Source organism: Clinocottus analis, unplaced genomic scaffold, assembly GCF_023055335.1.
Source record: "Clinocottus analis isolate CAN_PGR_092001 unplaced genomic scaffold, fCliAna1.0.p SCAF_7, whole genome shotgun sequence".
NCBI lineage: Eukaryota > Metazoa > Chordata > Actinopteri > Perciformes > Cottidae > Clinocottus > Clinocottus analis.
The window spans coordinates 10203578-10230055 of record NW_027176229.1 but is presented as its reverse complement, the minus strand read 5'-3'; the positions used below and the strand labels follow the sequence as shown (position 1 = coordinate 10230055).

Sequence of the window (26478 nt, the reverse complement as noted above, 5' to 3'; positions counted from 1 at the left end):
TTTCTTGTAAAGTAACCTTTGCACCATGCAATCAGAGGAAGACACAGCAGGTTTTTAACAGGTGGGAGAAGTCCAGTATGCAAGTTAATTTGTCTGAGATGGTCATCCATATTGAGAGGTTCTTTATTCTTGGTTGTATATTAGATACGTTTCAGTAACCAGCTCTCTCTTATTAGTGTTTCCCTATTGTCCACATTCTCACTGCTTCCTTGCTATTTTAATAACATAAATTCATTGTTTGACTTTTGCTCTCGTTAATCTTACAATTATTCACCTATTTTACATCTAAGCATGTCCCTTTTCTTTTCGTTGTGCTTCTGTAGGACCGTGGAAGTGGAATGGGGAAGCTGGAGCCAATCTCCCCTGTGAGCCCTGTCCATATGGATCCTGACTTGGATCTGGTGCCGGCTCGCTTCTCGAAGGAGGAGCTCATCCAGAACATGGATCGCGTGGACCGAGAGATCACCATGGTGGAGCAGCAGATCTGCAAGCTTCGCAAAAAACAGGTCTGCACACCTATGAATCATGTCATAACTTTGAGATTATATTGGATTATGTTTAGAAATTGCAAACTGATGCACGCTTTATTGCTTAACTCACTCTTTTTTTAAATGTATGTTGCCTTTGGTTTGGGAATTGATTAATTTTTCTGCCAAAAATTCTACCTGTCGATAGTTGTAGCGCGAGACGTGTCGGTACTGCTTGGCATGTGACTTAATATGACCCACCCTTTGAGAAGTTGATTTAGATACACCAAACACTATTTTTCATAAGCTGTTTTGTGCAACAGTGAAGAAAGTAGTAGGCGCCACTTTGTGATGCCATTTGTGTGCGTTGCGCACATATTTTTTAACAGGCACATATTTTTTAACAGGCAGGCACACCTTAAAGCACTATGAAGTAGCTTTATCCGGCATGCTTGTAGATGTGTAACTCTTTGCCAATGCTGGCCTCCTTGTTTAGTTTTCTTTGTGTCAGTTTGGCTTGTTTGAAGTGTTCATGTGTGGCTTTCCAGTGCAACATTGCCTGCCAGGCTCCAGTTGGCATCGGTGTAATTAAGTCTTAAACGGACATTGCTGTGTTGTAATTGCTGCAGTCAAGTTCTGTAGCTGTTTTTTTGCTCAATGTGACACATGATTCTCTACATTCACTCCTCCAGACGGCTGAATTCTTTTATTTTTATATATATATATATATATATATATATATATATATATATATATATATATATATATATATATATATATAAATAAAGTAGGTTAAAAATATAGAAGGCTCTAAAAAAAACGGTTTCCCTGGAGGAGGAGGATTATGGCGACAGTTTTGTAACTGCTAAACCATTCATATACCTGCCACACTGTCTCCCTCTTGGCCGTCTGCCATGTTTATTAAAGAAACTGTATGCTTATGTTCTTCCTTTTTCACCAGACCCCCTCTATCGTGCATGCAGTTATGTTTAAATTCTGTCGATTTACTCATAAATCATCATTCAATAGTAGCATGAGGTTAATCTTTAGCAGCTTCTTGTGTTGTTCTCAAGCACACTGATTATTATGTATTAACTTGACCACTGAAAGACACACTCCATTGGGCATTTATTAATACACAAATATTGTAGATGCAATATTAACCCTCTACTCCCCCCCCCTCCCCCCACTATAACAACATTGCATTGATAATGACTGGACCCTACAACAACAACACAGAAACTAGTACACTATCTTTTGCAGTAAAATAATAGACACAATTGTTTACATATATAATACATGTCACTGGTAATATTTAGAAAACAGTTACTCTGCTGGCGGAGAATCCAAATAACATACTGATCAAACAAATGCAAAAAAATGTTGTTTAACTTTTTTTGGACGACTTGTTGCTAAAAACATTTCACCTGATGAAATCAATAAATGCCAGATAAAAAGGAGGACACTGCTACTTGAATGTTTTGTGAGTTGCTCTTTGTTAATTGGACTGGTGTACAAATAATCTGAGCTCAGCAACCAAAGTAAAGCTGGCAAACTGATTTCAACGTTAGGATTGAAACTTGTGAGTGAGACAAGCTCTACTGTTTACAAGCATACATTCAAGACCCTTCCACTCACCCTACCTCAATACAGTCATATATTGTAGTGTCATGTCAGCCAAGCGCAGGATGGCTGGTTTATTTTATTTTACTCTGAAACGGAAGATGATGGAGTGGGGGCGTCTCTATGGGAATGTCTGTGTTTCCCGCACCAGATACTTATCCTGGCCTTTTATGTCACATGAGGATCCCTCTTGCTCCGCTCTCGCGTGGATCCTCTGGAGGCCGCCTTTCCCCTTTTGAAGTCCCTGACAAGACATGAGAGAGAGGGGGCTAACTTAGCTGTAGATCAGCTAGATGCACACCACACAGCAACACTTAAGCTCTGCCGCCAGGGTTTTACTATGCTGATAAATTTGTGTGTGTGTGTGACTATTTTAATGTATCTTTTATCCAGAATAAATCCAAAAATGATTTAATACATATCAGTATTATTGTTGTTGATCCTCACCTACTATAGTTAAAGACAATAAGGAAGACAACAATTAAACTTTGTGACTTGTGCTAAAGAAGTTTAGCCAGGTAGCTAACAAGTAACTTATACTGCTGACAAATTGATACTGTTTATTGCTTAATAATAAGCAAGACAAAGGTTTTGCTTGTGTGCTATGTACTGTACATATACGCAAAATGTGGACACACAGCATGCCTTCTTTATGACCATATGTGAAGAAACAGCTGTTTTCTGTTTTGACTTCCAATATTCCACGTATAAATAATTTAAATGTTCAAATGAATATCTCATTATCGCCTGCAATTATCACAGGCAGAAGGAAGTGGCTACTTCCACATGCTGTTTGTTGAGGTACTTGAGTGTGGGAGGATTAATGATCCTGACTGGTCCATTAACACCGTTTCAACATCTGGTTAGCAATCCAATGTGCCAAAGATGCAAAACGGTTGTAAATGTAAATGGGCCATTAGAGCCAACTTTTCCTTCTATATGCTGAATGTCAGTTCAGCATCTCCACTTTTCTTTCTGTGCTCCTTTAAGGAAAGATTGACAGACATAAAAGTAAAGACTGAACCAGAGATGAATGGCATTGAAATAAGAAGGTTGTCGCACCTCAACCATGCCAGATACACTCTTTTAATTCCCGGCAGTTTTCTCTGCCAACTCCCAAATTCTTGCTTGCTATTTATCTCTCTCTTTTGTTCACAGTAGAAAGTATTTTAGTATCCATGTTTCTGGAGTACAATTTCCAAATCATGTTTTCCTTCATGCCAGGCTGGCTAGTAAATTAGAGGAACAATGTTGTTTTCCTTTTTTTTTTTTTTATCTCTCTCTTCTCCCCCCCTCAATTGGAGGTTCCAGCCACACAGCAGGCCTTGGCTTTTTTCACAGGCTGTTGTAGTAACTCTTTGATTAACAAGGCCCTGGGGAGTTAATAGCTATTACAGCTAATAGGACAGTTGGTCTCGTCCCAGCTGGAGTGCCGGGGGGAGGGACTGTTGATCTAACACACACTCTTTAACCTCACAACAGGAACTGGTGAGCAACAGGTCTTCTAGGTAAATCGAGGCCCTTTTGGATTTGTCAAGTGTTAAGTTTCATCTTTGTTTTTGTGTGTTACAGCAACAACTGGAAGAGGAGGCTGCAAAGCCACACGAGCCAGAGCGGTCCATCTCACCACCACCCAGCGAGGCCAAGCACCGCAGCCTGGTGCAGATCATCTACGATGAGAACAGGGTCAGTAGTTTACACACACGCTCAAACTATGGCCCACAGCTCGGGCCCAAAAATGTTCACGTGATCATATATGCATTGTATGGTTTAGTATTGTTTCAATAACCTGATGCAGGATACACAACTAAATGAAAGCAGGCTGTTACTTCTGCTGAATATTCTCTTGCCTCCTTTGGTTATTTGGTTTTGCAAGTCAGTGTTAGGGATGGAGACAGTGCATGTAATGTAAAGTAGATTAGCCAGCAGGTGCAGCTTTGAGTAAACCACAGAGGTTTTGAGTGAAGACCCACAGATTTACTTATTTCATTACATTATTTCATTACATTTTACAGTTATTTGTATTGACAATGTAGACAGTGTGAAGTCCTCTTATACTGTGTTTAATACTAAGCAAAACACATGGGGCTCTGAAGAGATTGACATCTGTCTGCAGAGCACTTTTTTCTGTCATTTTCATTTCAGGTGCGCACGCTATTTGTAAGCATTTAGTTAGTCCTAGTCACAGAAATAATAATATGCAGTACTGCTTTGTGCTTTCTAAAGGAGTGATTCTCAGTGCTCTCAGTCCCCCTAGTGGTGAAAGTTGTATTAACATTGACGGTTAAAAGCAGGGAACTCCTCTCCTACTCTATCGCATCCCATCTTTAACATCTTTCAACAAGTCCCCTGTGGGAAACTAGAAGTAGTGTTGGAACAAAGGGAAAGCACTCTTGAATGTTTTGAACAGCGTCTGTTGACACATTCAAGGCAAATCCTTTTCAAGTATATATTTTTTTAAAAATATGCTGTAAATGGAGAAGCTAGTTTAAAGCCCATGTGTTAACAAGCAAACAGTCCCCATGTTTGAGTGTAATTGAGCAAGAGAGTAAATCCCAAACAGCTGCACAGATGTCCCCAGATAAGAACCAACATATCCTGAGAAGACTTTTTCAAAGGAAAAACCACAGCACGGGCAGTTTCCCTCATGACTTTGACCCTTACTGTCATCAGCTCAACCACAAGCACTTCTATGCAACAGCAGGAGATTGCAGATGGCTCAAAACTCATCTGAAATCATCATGGCTTACTTCACAATGTAGCTTGACCTCTGTAATACTTTCCACTTCCCTCTGACTGGCAGGATGTACTCTGGCCTACTGCCTGCCCCTCTAACCTCGCTATCTCTCGCTCTCTCTAGACAAAACCAGCTTGTTCCCCTTTTTTCTAACTCCCCTCACGCTTAGCCCAGTGCTACAGTGACAGAGCATTTACTCATATTCATAATTTTAGTCATCATAATATTTGGTCTTATTTATTAATTCAAAAATAATTCACATTACATGGACTTCATTAACTCTTGGTTATTTCAAGTGTCATATCCTAATAAAATCCAAATGAGATTTAACACACTACTGTTTACATTCAACCTCATATATGCATCCTCATGACCAGATCATACAGATCACTGCTCTTTCACTCACACAGGCATCTCAGTGACTGCACTTTGGCTGTCATGGATCTGATAAAAAAGCTATGATGGCCTCTGTATGACTGCATTTTTTCAAATTTAATTTATATACGACAGGAAAAACAATGGTTTATTTCAGTGTCACTTTAACTGCCACGGCCACAGGGAATAGACCTCTAAAATGGCCTTTTCCAACATTCAATTTCAGGAGTAAAGATTAAGTTTGCGTCTTTGAGAAACATATGTATTTACCGATGGCAGGCCGTGGGATTCAGACCTAGGCCTTCAATGGGTCCACAGCGGGTGGACTGGGAGGAAGTGTCCCTGGAGTTACTGTCACCGACCGACACACTGGCGTTCATACAGTCCTCCACCACCACCAGCTCCGCCACACGACCCGTGGAGCCGCTCCACATGACGAGAAAGAAAAAAAAAAAAAAGCAAGGTGCGTGCGGTGCACGCCAGTCCTAGCTTTCATTGCGCCACAGTCAGAGACCCTCTGACTCGTGTGTGCGTTAGACTCTTTAGTTCGTGTTCAAAGACGGGTTGGGTGGGTTGCCGACATCGCCACAGACCCCTGACGCCCTACGTGGGCCGATCCCCGGCCTGGCAACACAACGTGGCACTAAGGACATTGCACACTGGAGGACAGTCGCGTCGGCAGCAGAGGGCTGCGTCCCTCCCCGGCGGGGAAAGAAGTCACAGCAAGCACATAGTCCATAGCCCCGGGAAGCAGCGAGGCACGAGTGCTCTAAAGCACGCGACCGGAGCCAGCGTGCCACCTTTTGCCCGAGCCTTTCCAAGCTGATCTAGAGCCGGTCGCGACGCACCACAGTGGAGGAAATGCGCACGGCAAGGGCCATCACAGCAAGGTCGCACCAACAACAATGCATGTTGTCCAAATCTATTCAACAAAAAACGCAACACTGACCCTGTGCACACCTTGGGGAGAGGCCGCGTTGAGAAGCACCAGCATCCCCAGGTGAAGCAGCAACCACAGCGCTGTGGCTTGTTTATGATTAACTACGACTGTAAATGTAAAAAACAGTAACGTAATCAGCATTTCAATCATCAGACGCACAAAAACTTCTGTGGGAAAGGGGTCATCAGTAAGCCCTGAGATTCTAGCTTCAAGGTGAGACGCTAGCTTCACTGACCAATCACAGCGCATGTTAATGGTCACACGGGCCCTGTGACCAATCACACCTCTTGGGTCTCGAGAAGGCTCTTTCATGTAATCTAACTAGGCTACTCTTACATAGAGGAAGACAGGTGAAATGTGATTGGATAAAAAATGCTGTTAAACAGCTCCCAAGAAGCCATACAGGAGGCCTAAAGGAGCAGAGGAACAGATGAAAGTAGCTGTGCAATGAAAAAATAAACTAATAGGGAAACATAATTGTAATGCATCCAGTGCAGATGTCTCTGGACGCAAGAGAAAATGCTGATTTTAAAAGTTCACCGTACGCCGTTAACAGAATGCTTTGCGCATGCGCGACTCGCCGATTCTTGGCATTTTGCCAAAAGCCGATCTTTATGAGATCTCCATAAGGTTTATTCTGCTGTTGCGTCTTTCATCAGAAAACAGACCTCAGCTCATTAAGCATGAATTGAGAGTACGTATCAAATCTACAACCCCGTTTATAAAAGATGTGTAGAGCCACTGATGCAACCTGATGCTCACACATCTACACTTATTCTGTTTTGTTTTGCAAAAAATAGCTTATTGTTTTCCACAATAAGCTATTTAGTAGTAACTAAATATTAGTTATTTTTTGCACCGATATAACTTGATTTTCATTTTTCTAACAAAGTGATAAAAACATGTTTTTCCTACTATCATTGTTGTGGAAATTGTTAATAATTATTGTGAGGAATAACATTGATATGTGATCAGACAGTTCACATATAATATAATTGAAAAGGTGATCTGTGCAACTTTGTTGTTCAGGAAGTTTGTATCAAACAAGTAGCCCTTGTAATTATTTTGTACCTCAAAGTAGCGCTCGGTTCCAAAAAGGTTGGTGACCCCTGGACTAGTGTATCTGTAAATACAATTACATGATAAAAAGCTATTACTTAATTATATAATAGTTCAAACTTAGTGACTCTGTTTAGGTTTTCAGAGAGGGCTTAGAAGGCCCTGACGGCCCGCCACTGGTATTTACTTATTTTCAACATCTGGTTTAAATGTTTTTAAAATTTATTTCAGCTTGGCATTTTTTTATATCAGTCATCTATCTCCCAAAGTTGCATTAAGTGGTTACGTGTAAATGGTGTATTTTTGTGTTAAAGCTTTGTGTGACATGCAAAGTGAAAATATATTCAAGACCAGCATCGCTCTATAAACATCCATATTTTCAGAGAAATTTTGAAAGCTGTAATTCTTTTGATTCTCTTTTTCTTGTAAAGTGTAATTTATTGTATTTAATGTGAAGCAATATTTCCGGAGTTTTGATGTCTGTATTGTGCAGATTTGTCTTCAAATTTGCTTAAAAAATGACGTCAAGGAAAATAAGACATCCTTCAGCCTCCCTGCTCCTAGAGAATGAAAGGCTGGTTTTAATCATTGCTGTTCATTAACTGCTTCTGTAGTAAGCAGGCTTTCTGGGGCAGTACTTTGCAGCCCGTTAAACCTCCTCAACATAAATGAGAAAATCAATGCAAAGCAAATTCAGGAAGAATAATAGCATTATGTTACCGTTTCTGAATTTGAATAATATGTAAAGTATGGCTATATGTAAATCATCCGTGCTTCCTTTTGCCTTGTGTCATAGAGGAAATGCACTTCAAAAACTGGATCCCTGTCATTTAGCTTCACCCACAGGTGGCCTGTGTTGAGTAAAGTTAAGCTATGTGTGTGAGCTCCTCTGGGGTCTTACATCAAAGTCTGTTGCGTGAGTCTTGTATAAACTTAGGAGTAGATCCCAAATACCTTCTGTGCTACCTCTACAGGGAAGACAGAGTGAAAAAGACAAGGAAGCAGCATGACATTGTGGGTGGTGAAGAATAAAGGTTGACGTGCACATACACACCAGCAGGTTCTGTCTCTGTTGTCACCGCTAAAATCTCCCTCTCCATCCAGCCCTCCCTCACTGTACTGCCATCCCATCTGTGAATGTGTCAGTCCTGCCAGTCTCACTGCGAGGTCACTGAAGGAGATGAAGTGAGATGGAAAGCAACAGAGCATGTGGTGTGTCACCAAGGAGGGTCTGTTTGATCGATGAAGCAGAGAGAGTGCACAGAGTGGGATAAGGAAAAGAGTGGAGCGAACATTGAGAGGGGGGTAGTCTGGGACACTGCTCACACATTTGTCTGCTGGAGCTAAATATACAAATGTATGGAGGAGCAGAGCTGCACAGAGGTCATCCAGAGACACAGATGGGAGTTTGTTTGCTGCCCGGCTTCGTGCCCAAACACTTCTCCTCACTTGCTTTATGGTCCCTGCCAGGAGTTTTTGTTGGAAAAAGCTGAGTGTTGTAGGTAGTGAGCTGGAGGTGGGATATTTCTCTTTCATCAGATGTCTCTTCTGAGATCAGCACCAAAGCCCTTTAGCCCCCCCTCTCTTTTCCCCGTTTTTGCTCTATCTCTCCCACTCACTTTCTATTCCACTGGCCTGCCTGCTCTTCCTCTCTGCTTAGGGGATGTGAGTAACCTTTATTTGGGGGAGAGGAAATAGGGAGCTGAGGCAAGGAGATGTGGCCCAGCTTGAGTTAAAGGCTCTAATAATAGTTGCTGCATCCATCTCTCTATCTTTCCAGCCAGCCAACCAGCGAGCAGTAGTGTAGCCTCAGTGATCAAGTGAGCGTGCTCACAGCGTTGCCGTGGTGATGGCTGAGGTGCAGGCAGCCGGCTAATGTACTACTTCTGTTTGTGTTCCCGTACCAGAAAAAGGCAGAAGAGGCTCACAGGATACTGGAGGGACTGGGACCCAGGGTAGAACTGGTGAGTGGAGACTTTAATTTCCCCTTTTTCTATTCACTCCCTTTTGATGTTTTTTAATTATTGAAACAGCATTTCATTGAAGGTCATGTAAGGGGGTTACAGTATGCTTGAAACAACAAGTACATAGTAGCAAGGTTATTTAGCGGAGGTGTAAAGTAACCAAGTCAAAAATAATGTTACTTTAACCTAAGCAATATTGAAAACATTGAATATGATGATGCCAAATGATGATCTCTCTCTCTCTCTCTCTCTCTCTCTCTGTCTCTCTCTCTCTGTCTCTCTCTCTCTCTCTCTCTCTCTCTCTCTCTCTCTCCCTCTCTCTCTCTCTCTCTCTCTCTCTCTCTCTCTCTCTCTCTCTCTCTCTCTCTCATATTTCATTTTTTTATTTTAGACATTACTCCCAGACTGCCATTGTTTGCAATATTTTTTTTTCCACTTGTTTGTGATAGTCATACATTTGCTCACACACAAGCTATATCTGTCCACACATCTCTCCGTTCTTCTTACATAGTAAGAAGAACGGAGTGGCTCGGGCACATGGTAATACACACAAACACTCACCTAGTGATTTTCATCACATAGTTTTAATCAACCGATAACCTTATGAGCTCATGCAAGGCGCGAGTTCGGTTGATCGGGTTGTTGGGCTTCAGTCGGCTTTGAGTCAACGTTTAGTTTTTTGCTAAACATTTTTCAATCCTACATCAATAATAGGTCAGAGTCATATTGAGAGGTTAGAGTGAACTCTGTCATTCTGTGTGTTTGTAATCTGTTCATTTACAATCTGTTTTTTAGTGTTTGTTCTTTTTTGTTTTCCAGCCTTTGTACAATCAGCCTTCTGATACCAAGCAGTACCATGAGAACATCAAAATGTGAGTCTATTACTACGTATGCCTATATGCTTCCGCATTAAGAAATGTATACATTCAGCCATTAATGTATAACTCACAGACGGTTAAGAGAGTTCAACCATTTATATAGGAGCTCTTGTTGGATTGTTTGAAATGCAATTGTATCACGACTGAATGCTTTGTTTTATATAGAGAACAAATGTAAATTATGCATTTCGAGCAGTCCTGCTTTACCAAACTAAATTCCCATGACGACTGTAATTGCTCAATTGATTAGAATGAAAGCTATCAAAGAACAACAGGCTTGAAATGCTGAAGAAGCGCTGTACTACAGAGAGAAAGATGTGTAACGAGCGCAGCTACAGAGGGTAAAAAGATAATGCCAGAGACCTTATGGAAAAGGACCTGCGCTGTCAATGAAAAATTGTTATGCGGCCATTATTGTTTTTAAAACTTTTTGCAAATTAGTGCATTAGTCATACAAGAAAATAGATAAATAAACAAAACAAACAGCCATTGCTTCTGAAAATGGACTAAAATGAATAATGATTTGATCTTTTTTGCAATGGTATTGACATGAAATATTAACAGCAGGATGCCTGTCTTGGCATTGCGTTAAGCGACTATTTTATTGATCATTTCAATTTAATGTGTTATTGGAATTCCGCAGTCAGGGGAGAAGAGATTTCACAACTTTGCCATGTCTATCAAGAAGGGTCCGTAATCTTGAATACCATAACTCACTGTGGCACATCAAGGGGCTCCCAGAGAGTTATAATAGCTCTTCTCCACCATTGGCACAGTGGCTCGGGCACAGTGGCATACCACAAGATGTCTGACCTTATGCCAGAACACTGCTCCGTCTTCACCCTGTTTGATCCCTGCATCGTTTGATCAGTATTATTGCCTCAAAGCAATTAAATGCAAACTCTTGTGCGCGTGTGCATGCCACTGTGTTGCTTTGAGCCAGCACAATTGACTCTTTTGTTTTGCTAACCGGTTTGCTAACCTTGGCACTCGTCCCTGCTGGAATAGATGAGTACCGATTTCTCTGTGGAGCTCTCAGCATCTGAGTCCTCATGTCATCTATTGCACACAGCTGATGATGTTTCTGTTGCATATTTAAACCGGTATGAAAACAAAAACAAATTCTGCAGTCTGAAAATGTTTTTTTCCTCAATGTGCTTGTCCCTCTTGAGAACATCTGCCACAAGTGTGCGTATAGTGAATCTTTCAGCCATCATGATTTCAGCAATCATGTTGTGGAGGTATTATGCCAAATTACAGTCTTACAGTCCGATATCTCAGAAGGGGCACGGGCTTAGAGAAGGACAAAAGAAATCTTTCGTATGGGTTCAGAGTTGCTAATCTTTTTCTTTGCCATCTGGTTTCTAGAGGACAATACCGCCTCTTTCTCTGTTGGGCTTCATCTATCAGTCCTGTTATTTCTCACTCATTATATGCCACCATGGTAACTGTGGCTATTAACAGTATTTAGCTGGATTTAACCATATTTATCTTTTCTGCTTCAGTGTTGTTGCTCAATATGTGTCTATTTGTTTGTGAAGGAGTTTTTATCTAAGTTGGGGGTTAAGGCCGGTTAGATTAAACTTTAGTTTTTTATTGCAGATAACATATTTGGTAAATGGAGAATAGGTCATCCTGCGTGTTTATCCCCCCCGACACAAGCCATATCATGCCATCTTCTAATATTCACAAAACTTTTATACCACAAGTACTTCACTTCCAGGTCTTCTGTCCTTTCCTGTGACCTGAAGGACCCCGCGGATCAGCTATAGTAGTGACGAATGAAGAATAAGATTACATTAATCGGTTGGAAACCTGACCTTACATCTGACAGATTAAGTGTCGGGAATAAAATTCTGTCTTGCAGCACAGAAAGAGATGAACTGAGTGGCTGCCTCAGTAGATTACTGGCCCTGACCTTTATTTGAAAATGCAGATACGTTTTATAAGTTTGGCTCACCTCGCTGTCCTTTCCACCCAGAAGCAAGTTTATTGAGCGGTGGCATATAAGGACAGGCATTGTTTGCGTTTGTGGTATCTGTTTGTTTATTGGTTGAAGAAGCGAGCCAGAGAAAGTGCAGAGGGTAGAAAATGTGTACCCAAAGATTTTGACTAGGGAACATAAAATACTTAAAAAGGTGAAAAACACGCTGAAGTTTTTTTGTGAATGTCCTCACCTTTTGCTTTTGTTTATATCTCTCTGCCCCTCTGTTATCCCCATGCCTCTCTTTCTTCAACCCTCTTAGAAACCAGGCGATGAGGAAGAAGCTCATCTTATACTTCAAGAGGAGAAATCATGCTCGTAAGCAATGGGTAAGTAGAGAACTCAACATGTTTTGACTCTGATGGATGACTAGTGGGAAACTGGGCCAGCTGCTCCTGAAAGTGGCCATTTTAAGCAGACCAAAGAGGACTAGAGCTCTGGGCATAATCTGTTGTCAGTACTCTTACTGTGCCTTGGGGAAATGGATTGCTTTTGAGAAGAAAAAAAAACAACCCATAGCACTTCTAATGAGTGCCAATGCCAGTGACTAAGGTAGACTGAGCCCAAGAGTATGACCACAAATAAAGCAGGTCAATAGTGTGAGTCAGGCAAACATCTCAAAATCAACTAGCTTGACAGCAAATCATGTTCGGCTATGAAATTTGCATCTATCCACAATAAGAAAACATGATGGGAAAGTATATATATATTTTAAAACCACAGAGATAGTGCCAGTGACCAGTTTTTTTTATTTTTTTTAACAGCTGTGCATTTATTATTTATTGCAAATGTATGTAAGGCCAGAGTGAACAGATCAAATGCAGCACCTGCATCAAAGCTTGAGTTGTGAGGGACTGTCCAGTCTTTGTATGTGTGTGTGCTCTTTGTGGGCAGAGTGCAGAGAGACATCACCTTGTGGTTTATGAGCCTACTGAGGGTCGTGTCTCCACTGGGTTTAATGGTCTGCTTTACAGCCGGCCTGTGTGGAAGCTATGGTCTGTTGTCGGCTCCAAGGCCAGACTCCCCATAGAATACCAACATATAATTTTGCCCCTTGTGAACATGGTGGGACACAACAGAAAGGTAGATAGCGTAGGAAGCTTTCTGAATACAATTATTGAAGAAGAAAAAATAAAATAGTTTCTTAGACGGTCATTTAGTGGTCTGTCTTTAGAGTAAAGAGAAAACAGAAAGTGTTGATGTTGAGGCAGAGCTGCAATGGATTGAGGGATATTCATCTTTTTATGACGCTCCAGGAACAGAAATTTTGCCAGCGCTATGACCAGCTGATGGAAGCCTGGGAGAAGAAGGTGGACCGCATCGAAAGCAATCCGCGGCGAAGAGCCAAGGAGGGCAAGGTGCGGGAGTACTACGAGAAGCAGTTCCCAGAGATCCGCAAGCAAAGGGAGCTACAGGAGCGCATGCAGAGGTGAATTCAACAATTGGTTGTTCAACCAAGGAGAACGCACTTCTGGACATGACTTCATCACTTTGATTTGTTGTCTAGTTACTTCTGTTATTGTAAAGACAACTGGATTTGATTACTTTGTAAGTGGCTCAGTTACAGACATGTGGGTGCTTTGAGTGACGGATCTTCTGCTTTTCCTTTTGTAGCCGTGTCGGGCAGAGAGGTGGGCTGGCCTCGTCTGCAGCTCGCAGTGAACATGAGGTCTCCGAGATCATTGATGGAATATCAGAGCATGAGGTAAGCTCTTCTGTTCAAGATGTTTGCCCCTCTACTTTCTCTTCTAACATTGTGAATTCACACTATTACACACTTAAAGTTCAAATTGTCTGATTGTATTGACCATCAAGGTTGGCACTGCAACCAGGAATGAAACCAAAAGTCTAAAAAAAATGTATATTTGAATAACATGCAAATATAAATGTGCCTGTTTCTTTAGTAATTGGGCCGAAACAATGTAATAATTCAAAATGTAAATTAACATTTGTATGATAAATTAACTATTTGTATACTGTAAATCCTGTCAATGGGTAATTAAACTAAATCAAGTTGGGCAAGACTCTATAAATAGACTTCTTACTCAAAACCACATACATGATGATCTTTATAAATATATATATTTAATTTACTTAGCTGTACATAGTAATCAAGATAAGAGGAACAACTTACTGTAGTTTTGTTTCAATGGCATTTGGCACTCAGCATGGCCATATACACACACACACACACACACACACACACACACACACACACACACACACACACACACACACACACACACACACACACACACACACAGAGCTGTTATAAATATATTATGGTATTCTACTGGAATATTTGTGGTAGCTACGCTAACAGGGCTAGCCAAAGCTAAATACTAGCCCTGTAAGGCCACCACAGCACAGTGGCAAGCACAGCAGCACAGCTGCTTTCAATTGAAATGCTCCCGAAACTGTGATAGTTTCTGGCTGTTTTACTACCTGTCTCTCTCTCTCTTTTTTTTTTTTTACTGTCTTCCCTCTTTTCTCTTTTCCTTCTCTTTGCATTTATAACATGCACAGCAGACACATGGCCTCAGCAGTTGATGCAACAGTAATTTTTCTCTGTGTACAGTATTATAGTTCTGTGATTAATGTAAACTTCAAGGCAGAGAATGAAAAAGATCAACATGTGTAATACAATATTAACCATGTAGTAGCCTGCAGATTGCTGTTTTTATACAAGTATCATTATCAAAGTCTTGTCCAAAAAAGCATTTTTTAGCAGTTGTTTAAGCCTACTGTGGAAAATGCTGTAAGTCAATTTGACTTAACTTCCCAAAATTCATACTCACATGGTTGCCTTCGTTGCATGAAAATCATGTAAAAGCTGATGGTTCACGCCCAGTTGAAACCAATTATGGCAGACTGACTGAATTTAGAATTCCGATAAATTGAAAGATATTTTCCATTAAAAAAACGCTGACTGGCCTAACCTGACGATTGTCTTGTTTATAATCAATGTTAAAAGTCTATGCAGAAGATTTGCTAGGCATGAGACGTCTGACTCTTCCGATGTGAGCTTTCAGTTTTAAGGAGGTCATGATAGCCACTAGTCCAAGTCCTCTCATGTCAGCCTGGTCTCATTAAGATGAGCAGTGTGTCCAGTTGGGTTGTCTCATCTCAAGAAAAGCTTTCTTCCTGCCTACGTCCTCAACGTAGCACAGAGATGATGTCCTCGGACATCATCTCTTTTATCAGATTGTGTAATAGTGAAAAATTGAAGAGTGACAGAAAAGTGAGAGGATACGTTGACTGCTGAGCCAACAAGACGCCCTAAATCTCTTTTCTTCACCTATCTTCTGAACTCTTAAAGACAGGTTTCATAAAGTGCTTGTCAATATGAGCAACATGCTGTCAGATAGTTTCCCTCTAGAGACCGACCCACTCACTTTAGGATGTTGGTTTCTGTGCGTGCGTGTGTGTATTGTGTGCGTGTGTGAAAATGTGTACGCCAGAACACAGAGAAGCAAATGCGGCAGCTGGCGGTCATCCCTCCTATGCTTTTCGATGCTGAGCAGCAGCGCATCAAGTTCATCAACATGAATGGATTGATGGATGACCCCATGAAGGTGTACAAGGACCGGCAGGTTATGAACATGTGGAGCGAGCAGGAGAAGGACACTTTCAGAGAGAAGTAAGAACAACACTCTGGTAAAGTCACAGTGGCAGACATAATTTCCTTTTCTTTCAAAAGAAAAATACCCCTTTTTATTTACTTGAATCTTCCCCTTTCTTGAGAAATAAGAGGAGGCATCCCAAACTGCCTGATTAAATCTAACTCACCACAGCTAAAATATTGAAGCCACATGTAAAAGAAAGAGCTTTTGATCCAAAACAGAGTAATATATTTATATGTGTCATTTTTTTATTTGTCTTCTTTTGTTTTAATCCAAGATAAATGCAATAGATGTACCTCAGCTCAGTCCTAAAGTTAGAATTTTCTTTTCTCATCACCTTCTCAGTCACACTTTTGTGTTATTCTCCAATCTCCTAATAGAGATTTCAACAAATGCCAATGACTTTCAGTCATTCTATTACCGGGTTGCTAGAGTTTCTTTTCTCTCTCCACAGGTTCATCCAGCACCCCAAAAACTTTGGCCTGATTGCGTCTTTTCTCGAGAGAAAGGTATTAACACTTTTTTTTTGTTTTCCGAAGTAATCCAGTCGTTTAAGGAAATTGAAACATTGAAGAAATGTGTTTTTAATAACAGACGGTGGCGGAGTGTGTGCTCTTTTACTACCTGACCAAAAAGAGTGAAAACTACAAGAACATAGTGCGGAGGAACTACAGACGCCGAGGAAGAAGTCAGGTATTCTCACCTTTCAGGCTAATAGTTTGGAAAGAAATCAAGGACCAATTGGACAACAAGCTTTGTTGGTAGTAGATTAGGTTTTTGACTTTGATCGCATTGGGCACTTTACAAAACATATAACATGTTGTTTTGCAAAAACAGCATGCAATAGGATTTTAGATCTTTGAAAACTACTGACAATGTGTCTTTGTATTACTTAAAATGTGTCTTAATCTCACCACCAGCACTGGAGTTATAGTGATGACTTGAGTTACAGTCGAAGTCACAGAAATTCCATAATGAAGCGTTAAAAAAAGCCACCAAAGGTCACACGTGTGTTGATCAATTGCCACAATTTGCCCAACCCCATCATGTCGGCACGATTTCCATAATGACAGTTTTTTTCTAAACGCCGGTCATTTCTATTGCTAATGAGCTTCCAGTTATTACTTAGCCTCGAATCAGGTGCTCGCTGTTAAACTTCATAGTGGCGGGTGCTTAAGAAATGGCACATTAATCTACTGCTGACCTTTTCCTGTGGGTGCAAGGATGGTGTCTCCTCATCTTCCCCGAAGAAACCTACGCTCATTACCCGCCGGTTTGCTTCCACATCGCTGAGTAGCACCTAGCAGTAATAGGTTGTCGTCTCAGAGGGAGTAGCTGGAAAGGAGGAGCAGAAAGTGCAGTTCAATATGTCAGAATGACTGCAAATGCTAATAGATATTATGTTTGGGGAAGAGGGAGAGAGCGAAAGAGAGGGAGAGAGCAAGAGGGAGGGTTGAGGGAGGGAGAGGGAAAGAGAGCGAGAGGGAAAGAGAGGGGGAGAGAATAAGTAATAGCTTAATGTTAATGTCTTTCCAGCCATGATGAGGCTTGTTTTCTACCTTTTTATTGTAGTGAAGTGGTCACACTTTCTATAGGGTTCAGCTTTGGGGATATTTAGATTCTGTGCTATAAGATTTTGATATTTAGGATGGAGATAGAATCTGTATAGATTATTAGGCTGATGATGTGTCTGAAAGGAAAAAGTGTCTGAACAGAACATGAAACTTTTTTTGGGGGCTTTCTACCTAAGTTTATTTCAAAGAGAGGGAAAGGAATTAGTGATATTATGCAAATGGAGATACATGTAGCTTCTATAAATGAAAGGTGCATTTTGATCTGGCTCTTCTGCGTTCCATCTTTCTGTAATCTCTTTTTTTCCCATAGTTTCTCTGCCCTCTTATTTTTTGTTGGCTATTGTGTCCTTTGTTATGTTCCATTGCCAGGAGCCACATGTAATGTGTAGTTTCATAGAGCAGATACTGGTAGTAAAGAGATCAATAAGTGTATATTCTTTGGGAGGGGTGAAAAGCCCGAAGGCAGCAACTGCAACTTCTGATCAGTTATGTCTTCGTGGTCAATATTCAGCAGTGTTTAAAGTTGTTTTGGTCACACCACATGTCTGGTCTAATCTGAACTCTAACTCTAAAAGCCCAGACAGACAGGAAATTGGTCAGGAAGTGGCTGTGGATGCTGAAAGAGCATATCTTGGAACTTTCGTATCCTGTTTGGTTTTGTCTATGCAGAAAATCAATAGGATTTTTTGGGTTAGTATCTATTCTGTATTTTAAAAAAGTGAAACAAAGTCTTCTGAAATGTCAAAATGTTTCATGTTTTAATGATCATGTTGCGGCATCTTATCAAAAAGAAAAATGGCTAGACGTCATACCGTCATCAGCTGTGTGTGCCCAAAGTACATTTGTCTGAATGGTGTTTTTGATATCAGATCTGCCTGTAGAAGTGACTCCTCACTCACCCTTGACAGGCAGAAGAAAATACAAATTTTAAGGGACTGTGGCTGGTAGATAGAGAAACATTGGAGGAATCGGCTGAAGTGAAACAGTTACTTTCTAGGTATTCAGGTTACAGGAGAGATGCAGGTGTTTGTTAGTGAAATGGTATGTCCAGTGACCTGGGATTATCTTTATAACTTGTGCTTTGTTGTTTCCATCTCCCTTGTTGCAGCACGGCCAGCAGCAGCAGCAGCAGCAGCAGCAACAACAACAGCAGCAGCAGCAGCAACAACAACAACAACAACAAGTGCACCGAGGCAGCCAGGAAGAAAAGGAGAAGGAGGAGAAAGAGAAGGAGGGAGAAAGGCATGAAGAAAAAAATGAAGCTGAGGAAAAGGAAGATGGAATGAAGTGAGTTGCTTATCAATACTGACCAAAACTTCCTGTTAGGGTTATCTCACTTGCGTCAAATACTTCTTGAATTTATAAGTCAAAACATTGTGCGTTCCAGAGATGACCTAACGCACGGCTATATTAGAAAAGCACGCTGACAGAGTGAGAAATACATGCAGCAAAGTGAAAACATTTCTGTCACATTGTTTGAGCTTGACTTGTACAGCTGCGACTGACTATATTGTCACTTTCCCCATTTCTCTAATACAACTTTAGAATTCTTCCAGGTCAGATGGCGTAGGACTCGGTCTTAGCAAGCAGGATTGTATCTGAAAATCCAATCATTCTGTAACTCTTGAGCTCTCACTCTCTCACCTTTAGCCAGACATTCCACCTACTGAAAATTCAAGTCTTCATAATTTTCCTAACCAAACAGCTGTTTTCCTGTTTATGCGTCTCCCCTGCCCATTTGGATGCCAAGTTTAGTTTTTTATATTCTTTAAGTCTGATTTTTTTTTTTGGTGGGGTAAAACAATCAGTAGGATTAACCATGCTGTAAATTTGAAGTGTGAGTGTGTGTGCGCTCGCGCGCTGCAGCCTTGGAGGAGGCTGTGTTTTCAGGCACTGTGCCAGCAAAGGTGGAAACAACAGATGGAATATCACAGCTTTCTGGTGCTGTAAAAAAAACATCAATGAATACAGTCTTATGCCTATATGTGTTCACGCACTATATTATGATGTCATCTTCGGCTGTACACTGCAATAGTTTTAAGTAATAGCAGGTCATATTTATTACAAGTTGTGTCAGACTACAAGATGATGATGAGGCACTGCGTACTCCCTGCTCTGAGGCGAGTCCAGTGGACTTTGTGACTCCAAGTGCACCCTGCTGCCTGCCTGTCGCTGGCACAGCTGGCTCGCCTATATATAGAGTGCCACCGGCTCTCCTCAGCAAGATTAATGGTGCTGGGGGAAGATGAATGGAGGAGCAGTGGGTTCAAACTCTGTGGCTGTCTCCTGGCATGCCATTGTGCTGACACTCGATAAATTATCTAGAGGAGGTGAGAAAGAAAAAGCAGTGTCTGTATACACTTTAACATTTTGTCTTTCAAGTTTGTGTTTCAGTCTGCAGAATTCTTTAGTTACCTGTTCTCATGCAGACAAACATGACTGCAGCTAGATTTGTTGCACAAAAACCAATGTGATAGAAAGGCTGCATCAGGGACAGTGATCTTACGTTGAAATTAAAATCTTTAGGACTGACTGAATGGCCGATATTCATAGAAAAGGTTGTATTGGAATTATATCACTGGTGAGATGTCCCGATGCTTTTAAAAAAAAACTTTTTTACAGTGATTAACTGTACCTTCAAACATCCTGCATTTCTCTCACTGACCCTGTTGACATTTTCTGAAACGCAGGGATGACACCTCTGGTGAAGATGCCGAGGACAAAGAGCCTACTGTGGCTTTTAAGGGTCGACGGACAGCCAACAGCCAGGGACGCCGCAAGGGCCGGATCACCCGCTCGATGACCAGTGAAGTGGAGGAGACCACCACACCACCACTCAACAATGAGCTTGGTCAGTCTCAGTGGACTGTGAAGTAGTGCCAATTTGCTCTTCTGTCCAATGTTCTTTTAATATTTAAATAGATTTAGCATTCAGCTAAAGGCACATGTCATACTGTAATTGGAGAGGGTGATGTGAAATGAATTATGTCAAATCGCAATGAAACCTTTCTAATATTCATGATAACCACACAGCAATCTTATGTGCGTTCTAAATTGGTGAACAACTTTCAGATAATAATAAAATATCACTAAAATCATGCAGGACAGACTTTGTCACCTTTGCTCTAGTTGTGGCCTCCTGTCCCACACCACAAGAGTGCACTGTTGTTCCTTTTGCCTTCATCCACTTATTCACATTCGTTCTTGCGGTCACTTTTTGTCAAAGTGACACTTATAAATGGCATAATAAGAAATCCAAATTGTAAAGCATTGTGCCTGCATATGATATACAGTTTAAAGCCCACCTGTTTGCAAAAGACAAAAGTAATATTTAAAGGACAAATGTATTCATAGTGTCAGCAGTGCCCCCCCCCCCCCCCTCCCCTCCCCTCTCTAAGCTCTTTGTTTCCTCACAGATGGCAAGTCAGCCATGCACACTCCTGCTGCAGGCTATCAGGGATTTTTGATGTTTCAGCAGTTGTGTGTGTATAATGCAGTCGCTCCTGCAGCACAGGTTTAGTCACAGGGAATCCCCTGGTGACTTGATCTAAGTCTCTCAACAGCAGCCCCCCTCTACAACGATTTGTTCCCCTGCTGGCCGCAGTGCTTACTGGCCCACAGTGCCCTTCGCAGGTCCTTATAGAGGACAGAGAAGCACAGGCTCCCACTCTGCTAGGCAGGGTCGGCCTGGCTTATGGGCTGTACAGGGAAAGAAGCCAGTTGTTTTGTCTATAATCATTAACTGACTTCTCTCCTTGGATTTCCTGCTTCCTCCATCTAAAACAAACAGTCCCTAGCGACCCACGCTAAAGTGCCTCACTGGCAAGCAGCACAAGCTACCCTGCCCCCCACCCTTGTATTTTTTTTTCTTTTCTAATTTCTCTCTCTCTTTCCTTTCGTCTTGTCAGTCACTCCCTAACTGACTTTGTGGCAACTGCCCACTCCCCCCCTCCTCCCGCCTTCCCTCACTTGGTGGTTCTCTATTTTTTTCAAACAGCCAATCTGGAGATGAATGAGAGCTCTCGCTGGACTGAAGAAGAGATGGAAACTGCCAAAAAAGGTAATGCAGGGTAAACCTTTCTTCTCCCTGTGCAGTATAAATTAATTGTAGTTGCTTTGTCTTATAATAAAGTTGCTGAAGGAAAGAAGACTCGCAGCAGTTCAAGAACTGTTTGTTTTTTTAACGCATAGACAAGTGATGCGGCTGTGACTTCCTGTTAGTGAGGCAGCAACTGCCACGTGCTGCTAGGTTGTGTCTATGCGTGTATGTGTGTGCCTGGGCGGGATCCTTTGCTCTTTGGAGCCGTTTCCCTGTCTCTCTGGGTCAAGGCGGCCTGTCTTTTTTATCATGCAGGCTGTAAAGTCTACCTCTTATCAGCTAGCCCCTGCAAATGCAGCAGTCATTAACTCAACATGACTGAAGATTACCCAGAGGCCCATGGCTGATTCACAGAGGTCGCTGACCTTCTACCCATTTTCCTAGCACCAGAGCTCTGTGTGAGGGTGTTGGACATTGTTTGTTGCATGCGGTCCATGAGTCTTGGTTACCTTCAGTGATTTTGAATGCATACTGCTCCTTTAATAGGAATTCCCCACTGATCAGCAGCACTCGATTGATGGTCAGATGTGGTTCTTATCTGATCAGCTAGATGTACATGTTCCCAGTTAATGTGATTTGGGTTGCAGTGAGTAATGTTGATGTACAGCCTCAGCTGTCTATTTGCATGCTTTTTTTTAAATAAGCTTTTTAAAATATTGGTCTTAGGTTGCATCTTTGTAATGTTGAGCCCTCTGTACTTGATTTAACGCAATTTCATTGCAAGGCGGCTGCTGCTTTGTGGCCATTAGTAGATCATGAGTCATCTTTCTTTGTGTGACTCTCGGTTCTGCTTCTGACTAACTTAACTTGTCTTCCATTGTAATCCAAACTGGATGAAGTTGCAAGCAAGCAGTTCTCAGCAGCTTGAGTGTGATATTGAAACCACATTTTGTCATCATTTATCGCATCAGTCTCATGCTGTGTATGTAGTGTCTCCTGCAATTTGGGGTTTGTGTGTTTATAGGGTTATTTTTGCGAAACTGGCGCTAGCCTGGCTTGAACACAGTCCTGCGTCGTAATCCTGGTTAATGTCTTCAGTTCCATTCTCCTGCAGTGGGATTAGTGGGGCTCTCCATCCCAGCGGGATTAGCCTGGCAGCTTGGTGGAAGCAAGGCTTCTATGAAGCGCTTATGTAACCACAACCACAGAGCCCCAGCTCCAGTACTGAGGGCTGAAAGAGGAGGAGTTTCTCTTGTGGTTTTTCATCAGTTCTAACAACCACCCCCACACCTGCCAAAAGGGATTCCCCTTCCAAGACCCAACACTTCAAGATCATAACCCAACCCCCTTACCCCATTCCCTCATAGTATTGAATGAGCTTGTCAAGGTGCTCTCCCTTGCCGGTTCTTGACATGGATATGTTTTAATCAGGCTTAGGTGTCCTGATGCTAATGTGTTTATCCCCTTGAGCTAAACAGATCTGAATAATGGCATTTATAGTGCCTTGCAGGACATTGGCATTCCAGCATGCTAGCACCAGCCAGCACAGCCATCAAGAATGGCATGGATAGATCACTCTTGTCTTCACTGCTCATAAAGACTGGTACTTCATGCAAGGGACAGCCCGTTCTTTGTGAAGCCTCTCTCTCAAATCCACCATTTCTGCCTGCCTGTATGCATGTGTGTGTGCAAAATATGTGTAGAAAAAGGTTGTCTGCGCTTACTTGGTTAAAGCTTTGTGTATTTGCATGTGCACCCTTCTTGGCTTGCGTTTATGTAAGTGCACTAATCTGGCAGGCTTTGCTTGGGTGCAGGCAGGCAGCTTGATAATGGCCCCTGCTCTGCTTGCTGGAAGAACCCATTTTAAGAAGGAGCAGGTAGAGAAGGCCGTGTTATATTTTCAGTCTTTCACCTCCAATGTTGGTCTATCTTCGTCTCTCGTTCTGTCCGCGTCCCTGGGATGGGAGATGGCAACGGCCCAGATTGGCAAAGGCAGTGGAAGATTTGGCAAGCGCCTCTTTTCCCCACTCACTTTGTCTCTCCCCTCACTCCGTGTTGTTATAGACTGGAGAGAGGTCACATTCAAGATGAAAAGCAGGTCAGTCAGGAAAAATGTGAAAGCCTTTATGCTTTCTCATGGTATCAACATCAACTACCCCCCTCCTCCTCCCCTTCTTCTCACTTTGCTTACTCTCCACTTCTGTATCCTTTCCTTCTCTTCATTGTCTCTCTGGCTCAGCGGCTCTGCTCTCTCTCTAAATCGTTCCCCTCTCTCTCTGGGCTGCTCTCGCTCTCTCTGCTCTCTGTTTACTCTTGGACTGCCTGAGTGTGTGTTTGCGTCTGTGTGCTAGAGTATTAACAAAAGAGAGGGAGAGAGAGAGGCAGAGAGAGAGGGAGAGGGAGGGAGAGAGGGAGGGTTCGAGTAAGTGTGTACTCACTCATGCGTTTGTGTGTGCGTGCCGCGGTGCCTGCTGGCAGACTGAGGTAGGGGGAGGGACGTACTGACCAAGTGAGGGAGGGAGGGAGAGAGGAAAAAAAGAGAGATAGAGAGATCAGATGAGGGGAGAGAGAGAGAGGCTGAGCACATAGCACCGCCCAACAGTCCCACTTTCCTGTGGAAGTCTTCCCAGACGACCGCCATTGGGGAGAGACACGGTGGAGAAGAACAGACCAGCGCTCACCGGAGCTCAGAGTGAGAGGAAAAGGAGGGGAGAGGCCAGGAGCATGTGCTGTTTTGGAGCATGTCAACCTGACACCGGCTCAAGTATCAAGCCAGCTGGCAGGAAGAGCGCAGAGTCAGAGCTGTTTTCATCTTCTCTGCTCTGGATCGGAAGGCCCAGCCCTGAAGAGCTTCCCGGCTGGCTCCTCTAGAGATCAGATCGTCTGATACTGTTATCCACTGCAGGCCCGCAAGGCAACGGCTAAAGTGGCAGGCATGTGACAGAGGGCAACAACCACTTTCTAACTGCACCAGGTGTTGATTTGACTTTCTCTGGGAGGAGCTAATGGGAATACTGTGTTCTGATTGGCTGTTAAGCTACCACCTGGTTCAGTATCGCCGCTGCTGATTGGATGTTTTTTCCTCGTGCGTTCCTTCAGCAACTAAGGCCCTGAGTGAACCAGAGCTGCTTCAGGATTGTACTTTGTGTGCTGGCATATAATAAAAAAAATAATAATGGTTGTAGCTGGAGGTCATAACAAAGTGACCTTTGACTTTGAGTAAATTAATTTCTTCGATTTTTTTTTTTAGTGGGTGCAGCAAAATGTTTGTCCTACTTTAAATGCATGTGCATGCCATTGTTTGTGTTTTTGTTTGCCTGAGCATGTGTAAGTTTTTGTGTATACAATGTGGAGGGTGTCTGACTTGTATGGCAGTCTACCCCCTCCTCTCCTCTCGTGAGACAGCTGTAAAAGGTTAATAAGTGTCTGTCATGTGTCTCAGTCCTCTTGGAACAAGTCAGGCTGCTCGGCCTTCTTTACTTTCTTGGAGAAGCTTTTTCTAGCAATGCCTTTTAGTGGAAGCGATGAATATTTCAGCTGAAAAACCTCTTCCACTTTAACACTTGACAGGTTGTAGGTGCACAGCAGCTTTTAGACACCAGCAGCTCAGACTTGAAGATCACCTTTGCTTGTTATGGTAGTTCTTTTTCTACTGCCATTATTAAATTATCAGCATTGAATAGTATGACAGTGAATAGTATACAACTTCTTGCGTCTATGGAAGATACAACCCCTTTCCTAGCTCTGCATACCTTATTATATTTTGTGCGGACTGATTTATGTATCTGCTTATCTTGGTAATAATTCATAGAATTAAATATGGTCTCGTGAATTGTACTGTAGAAGTTAAACTTGTAAACAACTGTAAACAGCCCAGCTTTTATTTCAGAGATTACTTATTGATAGCATTAATTCAGTAGAGCATTGGTATCAGAGTCAGTCTTTTTGATTAATATAAGAGCTGAAATGACAGGACTGTAAACAGCTGTCCTTTGCTCTCCTTTGGCTCAAACTCCTGCTTGTTGTCCTACTGCCTCCATTAAGCGATGAGATGCAGAGACCTCTGAACCCATGTCCAAGGTTATCCCAGGAGGTGTTGGCTCTGTGCCTGTTAATAACGCCCCCACCCTTCCTCACAACTCTTTGAGAGGCTGTTCTGTTGCCAGGACCTGTCGGGTTGGCACAGGAAACAAGTGGGTGGTGTAAGCTAAGCCTCTTACAACACACACTGTTAATGAGCTGCCTTTAGCTAACAGCAGAATCGGAGGGGGGGGGGGGGTGTCGGCGGCGGCGGCACTTAAGCAAAGTCTACGCTATCTGTCTTGCTCGTTCACTTGCACTCTCACAGACTGCTTTGTACATCTCTTCTTTTAGCACAGATGCAATATGTGTGTTTCACGACGTGCATGTGTGTGTTTCAAAACGGGTTGATCCATCACAGCTCCGGCCCAGCGGGTGCCTGTAGACTGTAAGGCACAATCATGTAGTTGACTGAGTAAAGGGCCGGGGTTTCTTGGAACTGGGTCACATCAAAGTCAGTCAGAATATGACAGAGCGACCCCAGTTGGGAGGATTGGTGAAGTCATTGGTATGACTGGCGGTTCAGCCATCATACTCGGTCTCGCCTGTCTCTTACTTCTTTACTCAGTATTCTCTCTCCCTGTCTCTACTTAGGAAGCATATGGCATTTTGTCAAGCTGTTGCTGGGAGAGTGGGACTGTATGTTGCATCCTGAGCTAAACACCCAGGCTGTGTTACCGTTTTAACAGCTGTATAGAGACAGATGTTAACGGCTATTGACTTATCATTCAGAGACTTCCATACTGTGCACTTGAATATATTGTGGTTGGAGATATTGATTATGGTATATAAACCAAAATAACCATTACATTTACAATCTTTACAACAAGTGCACTTTGCCCAGCTTGCATCATTTGTTTTTTACAACTGGAAAGAAAATATAGTTTGATATGGAGTGAAGATGTAGTACTTGTGCACGGCCCCATGTCAACCATGTGCAGCTGTCTTTGTTCCTGTCCTGTCCTAATCCCTCTGCCTGTCCATCTGTTATTTCCAGGCCTTCTCCAGTATGGTAGGAATTGGTCTGCCATCGCCAAGATGGTGGGATCCAAAACCGTGTCACAGTGCAAGAACTTCTACTTCAACTACAAGAAGAGGCAGAAACTGGATGAGATTCTGCAGCAGCATAAAATGA

The 26478-nt window shown here is 42.3% G+C and overlaps 1 protein-coding gene across 4 annotated transcripts in view; it reads left to right on the top strand.

Moving 5' to 3' along the window:
* Window positions 1-26478, top strand: part of ncor2 (nuclear receptor corepressor 2) — a 79919-nt gene that overhangs the window by 27983 nt on the left and 25458 nt on the right. For all 4 annotated transcript variants that reach the window (XM_068604382.1, XM_068604383.1, XM_068604384.1 and 1 more), the window contains exons 5-18: window positions 324-506; window positions 3663-3776; window positions 9109-9165; window positions 9985-10037; window positions 12290-12356; window positions 13284-13456; window positions 13642-13732; window positions 15489-15667; window positions 16105-16159; window positions 16245-16343; window positions 18333-18511; window positions 19915-20075; window positions 21222-21284; window positions 26341-26478. The exon at window positions 26341-26478 is cut by the window's right edge and continues 5 nt beyond it. In XM_068604382.1, the coding sequence (XP_068460483.1) occupies window positions 324-506; window positions 3663-3776; window positions 9109-9165; window positions 9985-10037; window positions 12290-12356; window positions 13284-13456; window positions 13642-13732; window positions 15489-15667; window positions 16105-16159; window positions 16245-16343; window positions 18333-18511; window positions 19915-20075; window positions 21222-21284; window positions 26341-26478 (1612 nt within the window). The remainder of the gene's footprint in view (window positions 1-323; window positions 507-3662; window positions 3777-9108; window positions 9166-9984; window positions 10038-12289; window positions 12357-13283; window positions 13457-13641; window positions 13733-15488; window positions 15668-16104; window positions 16160-16244; window positions 16344-18332; window positions 18512-19914; window positions 20076-21221; window positions 21285-26340) is intronic.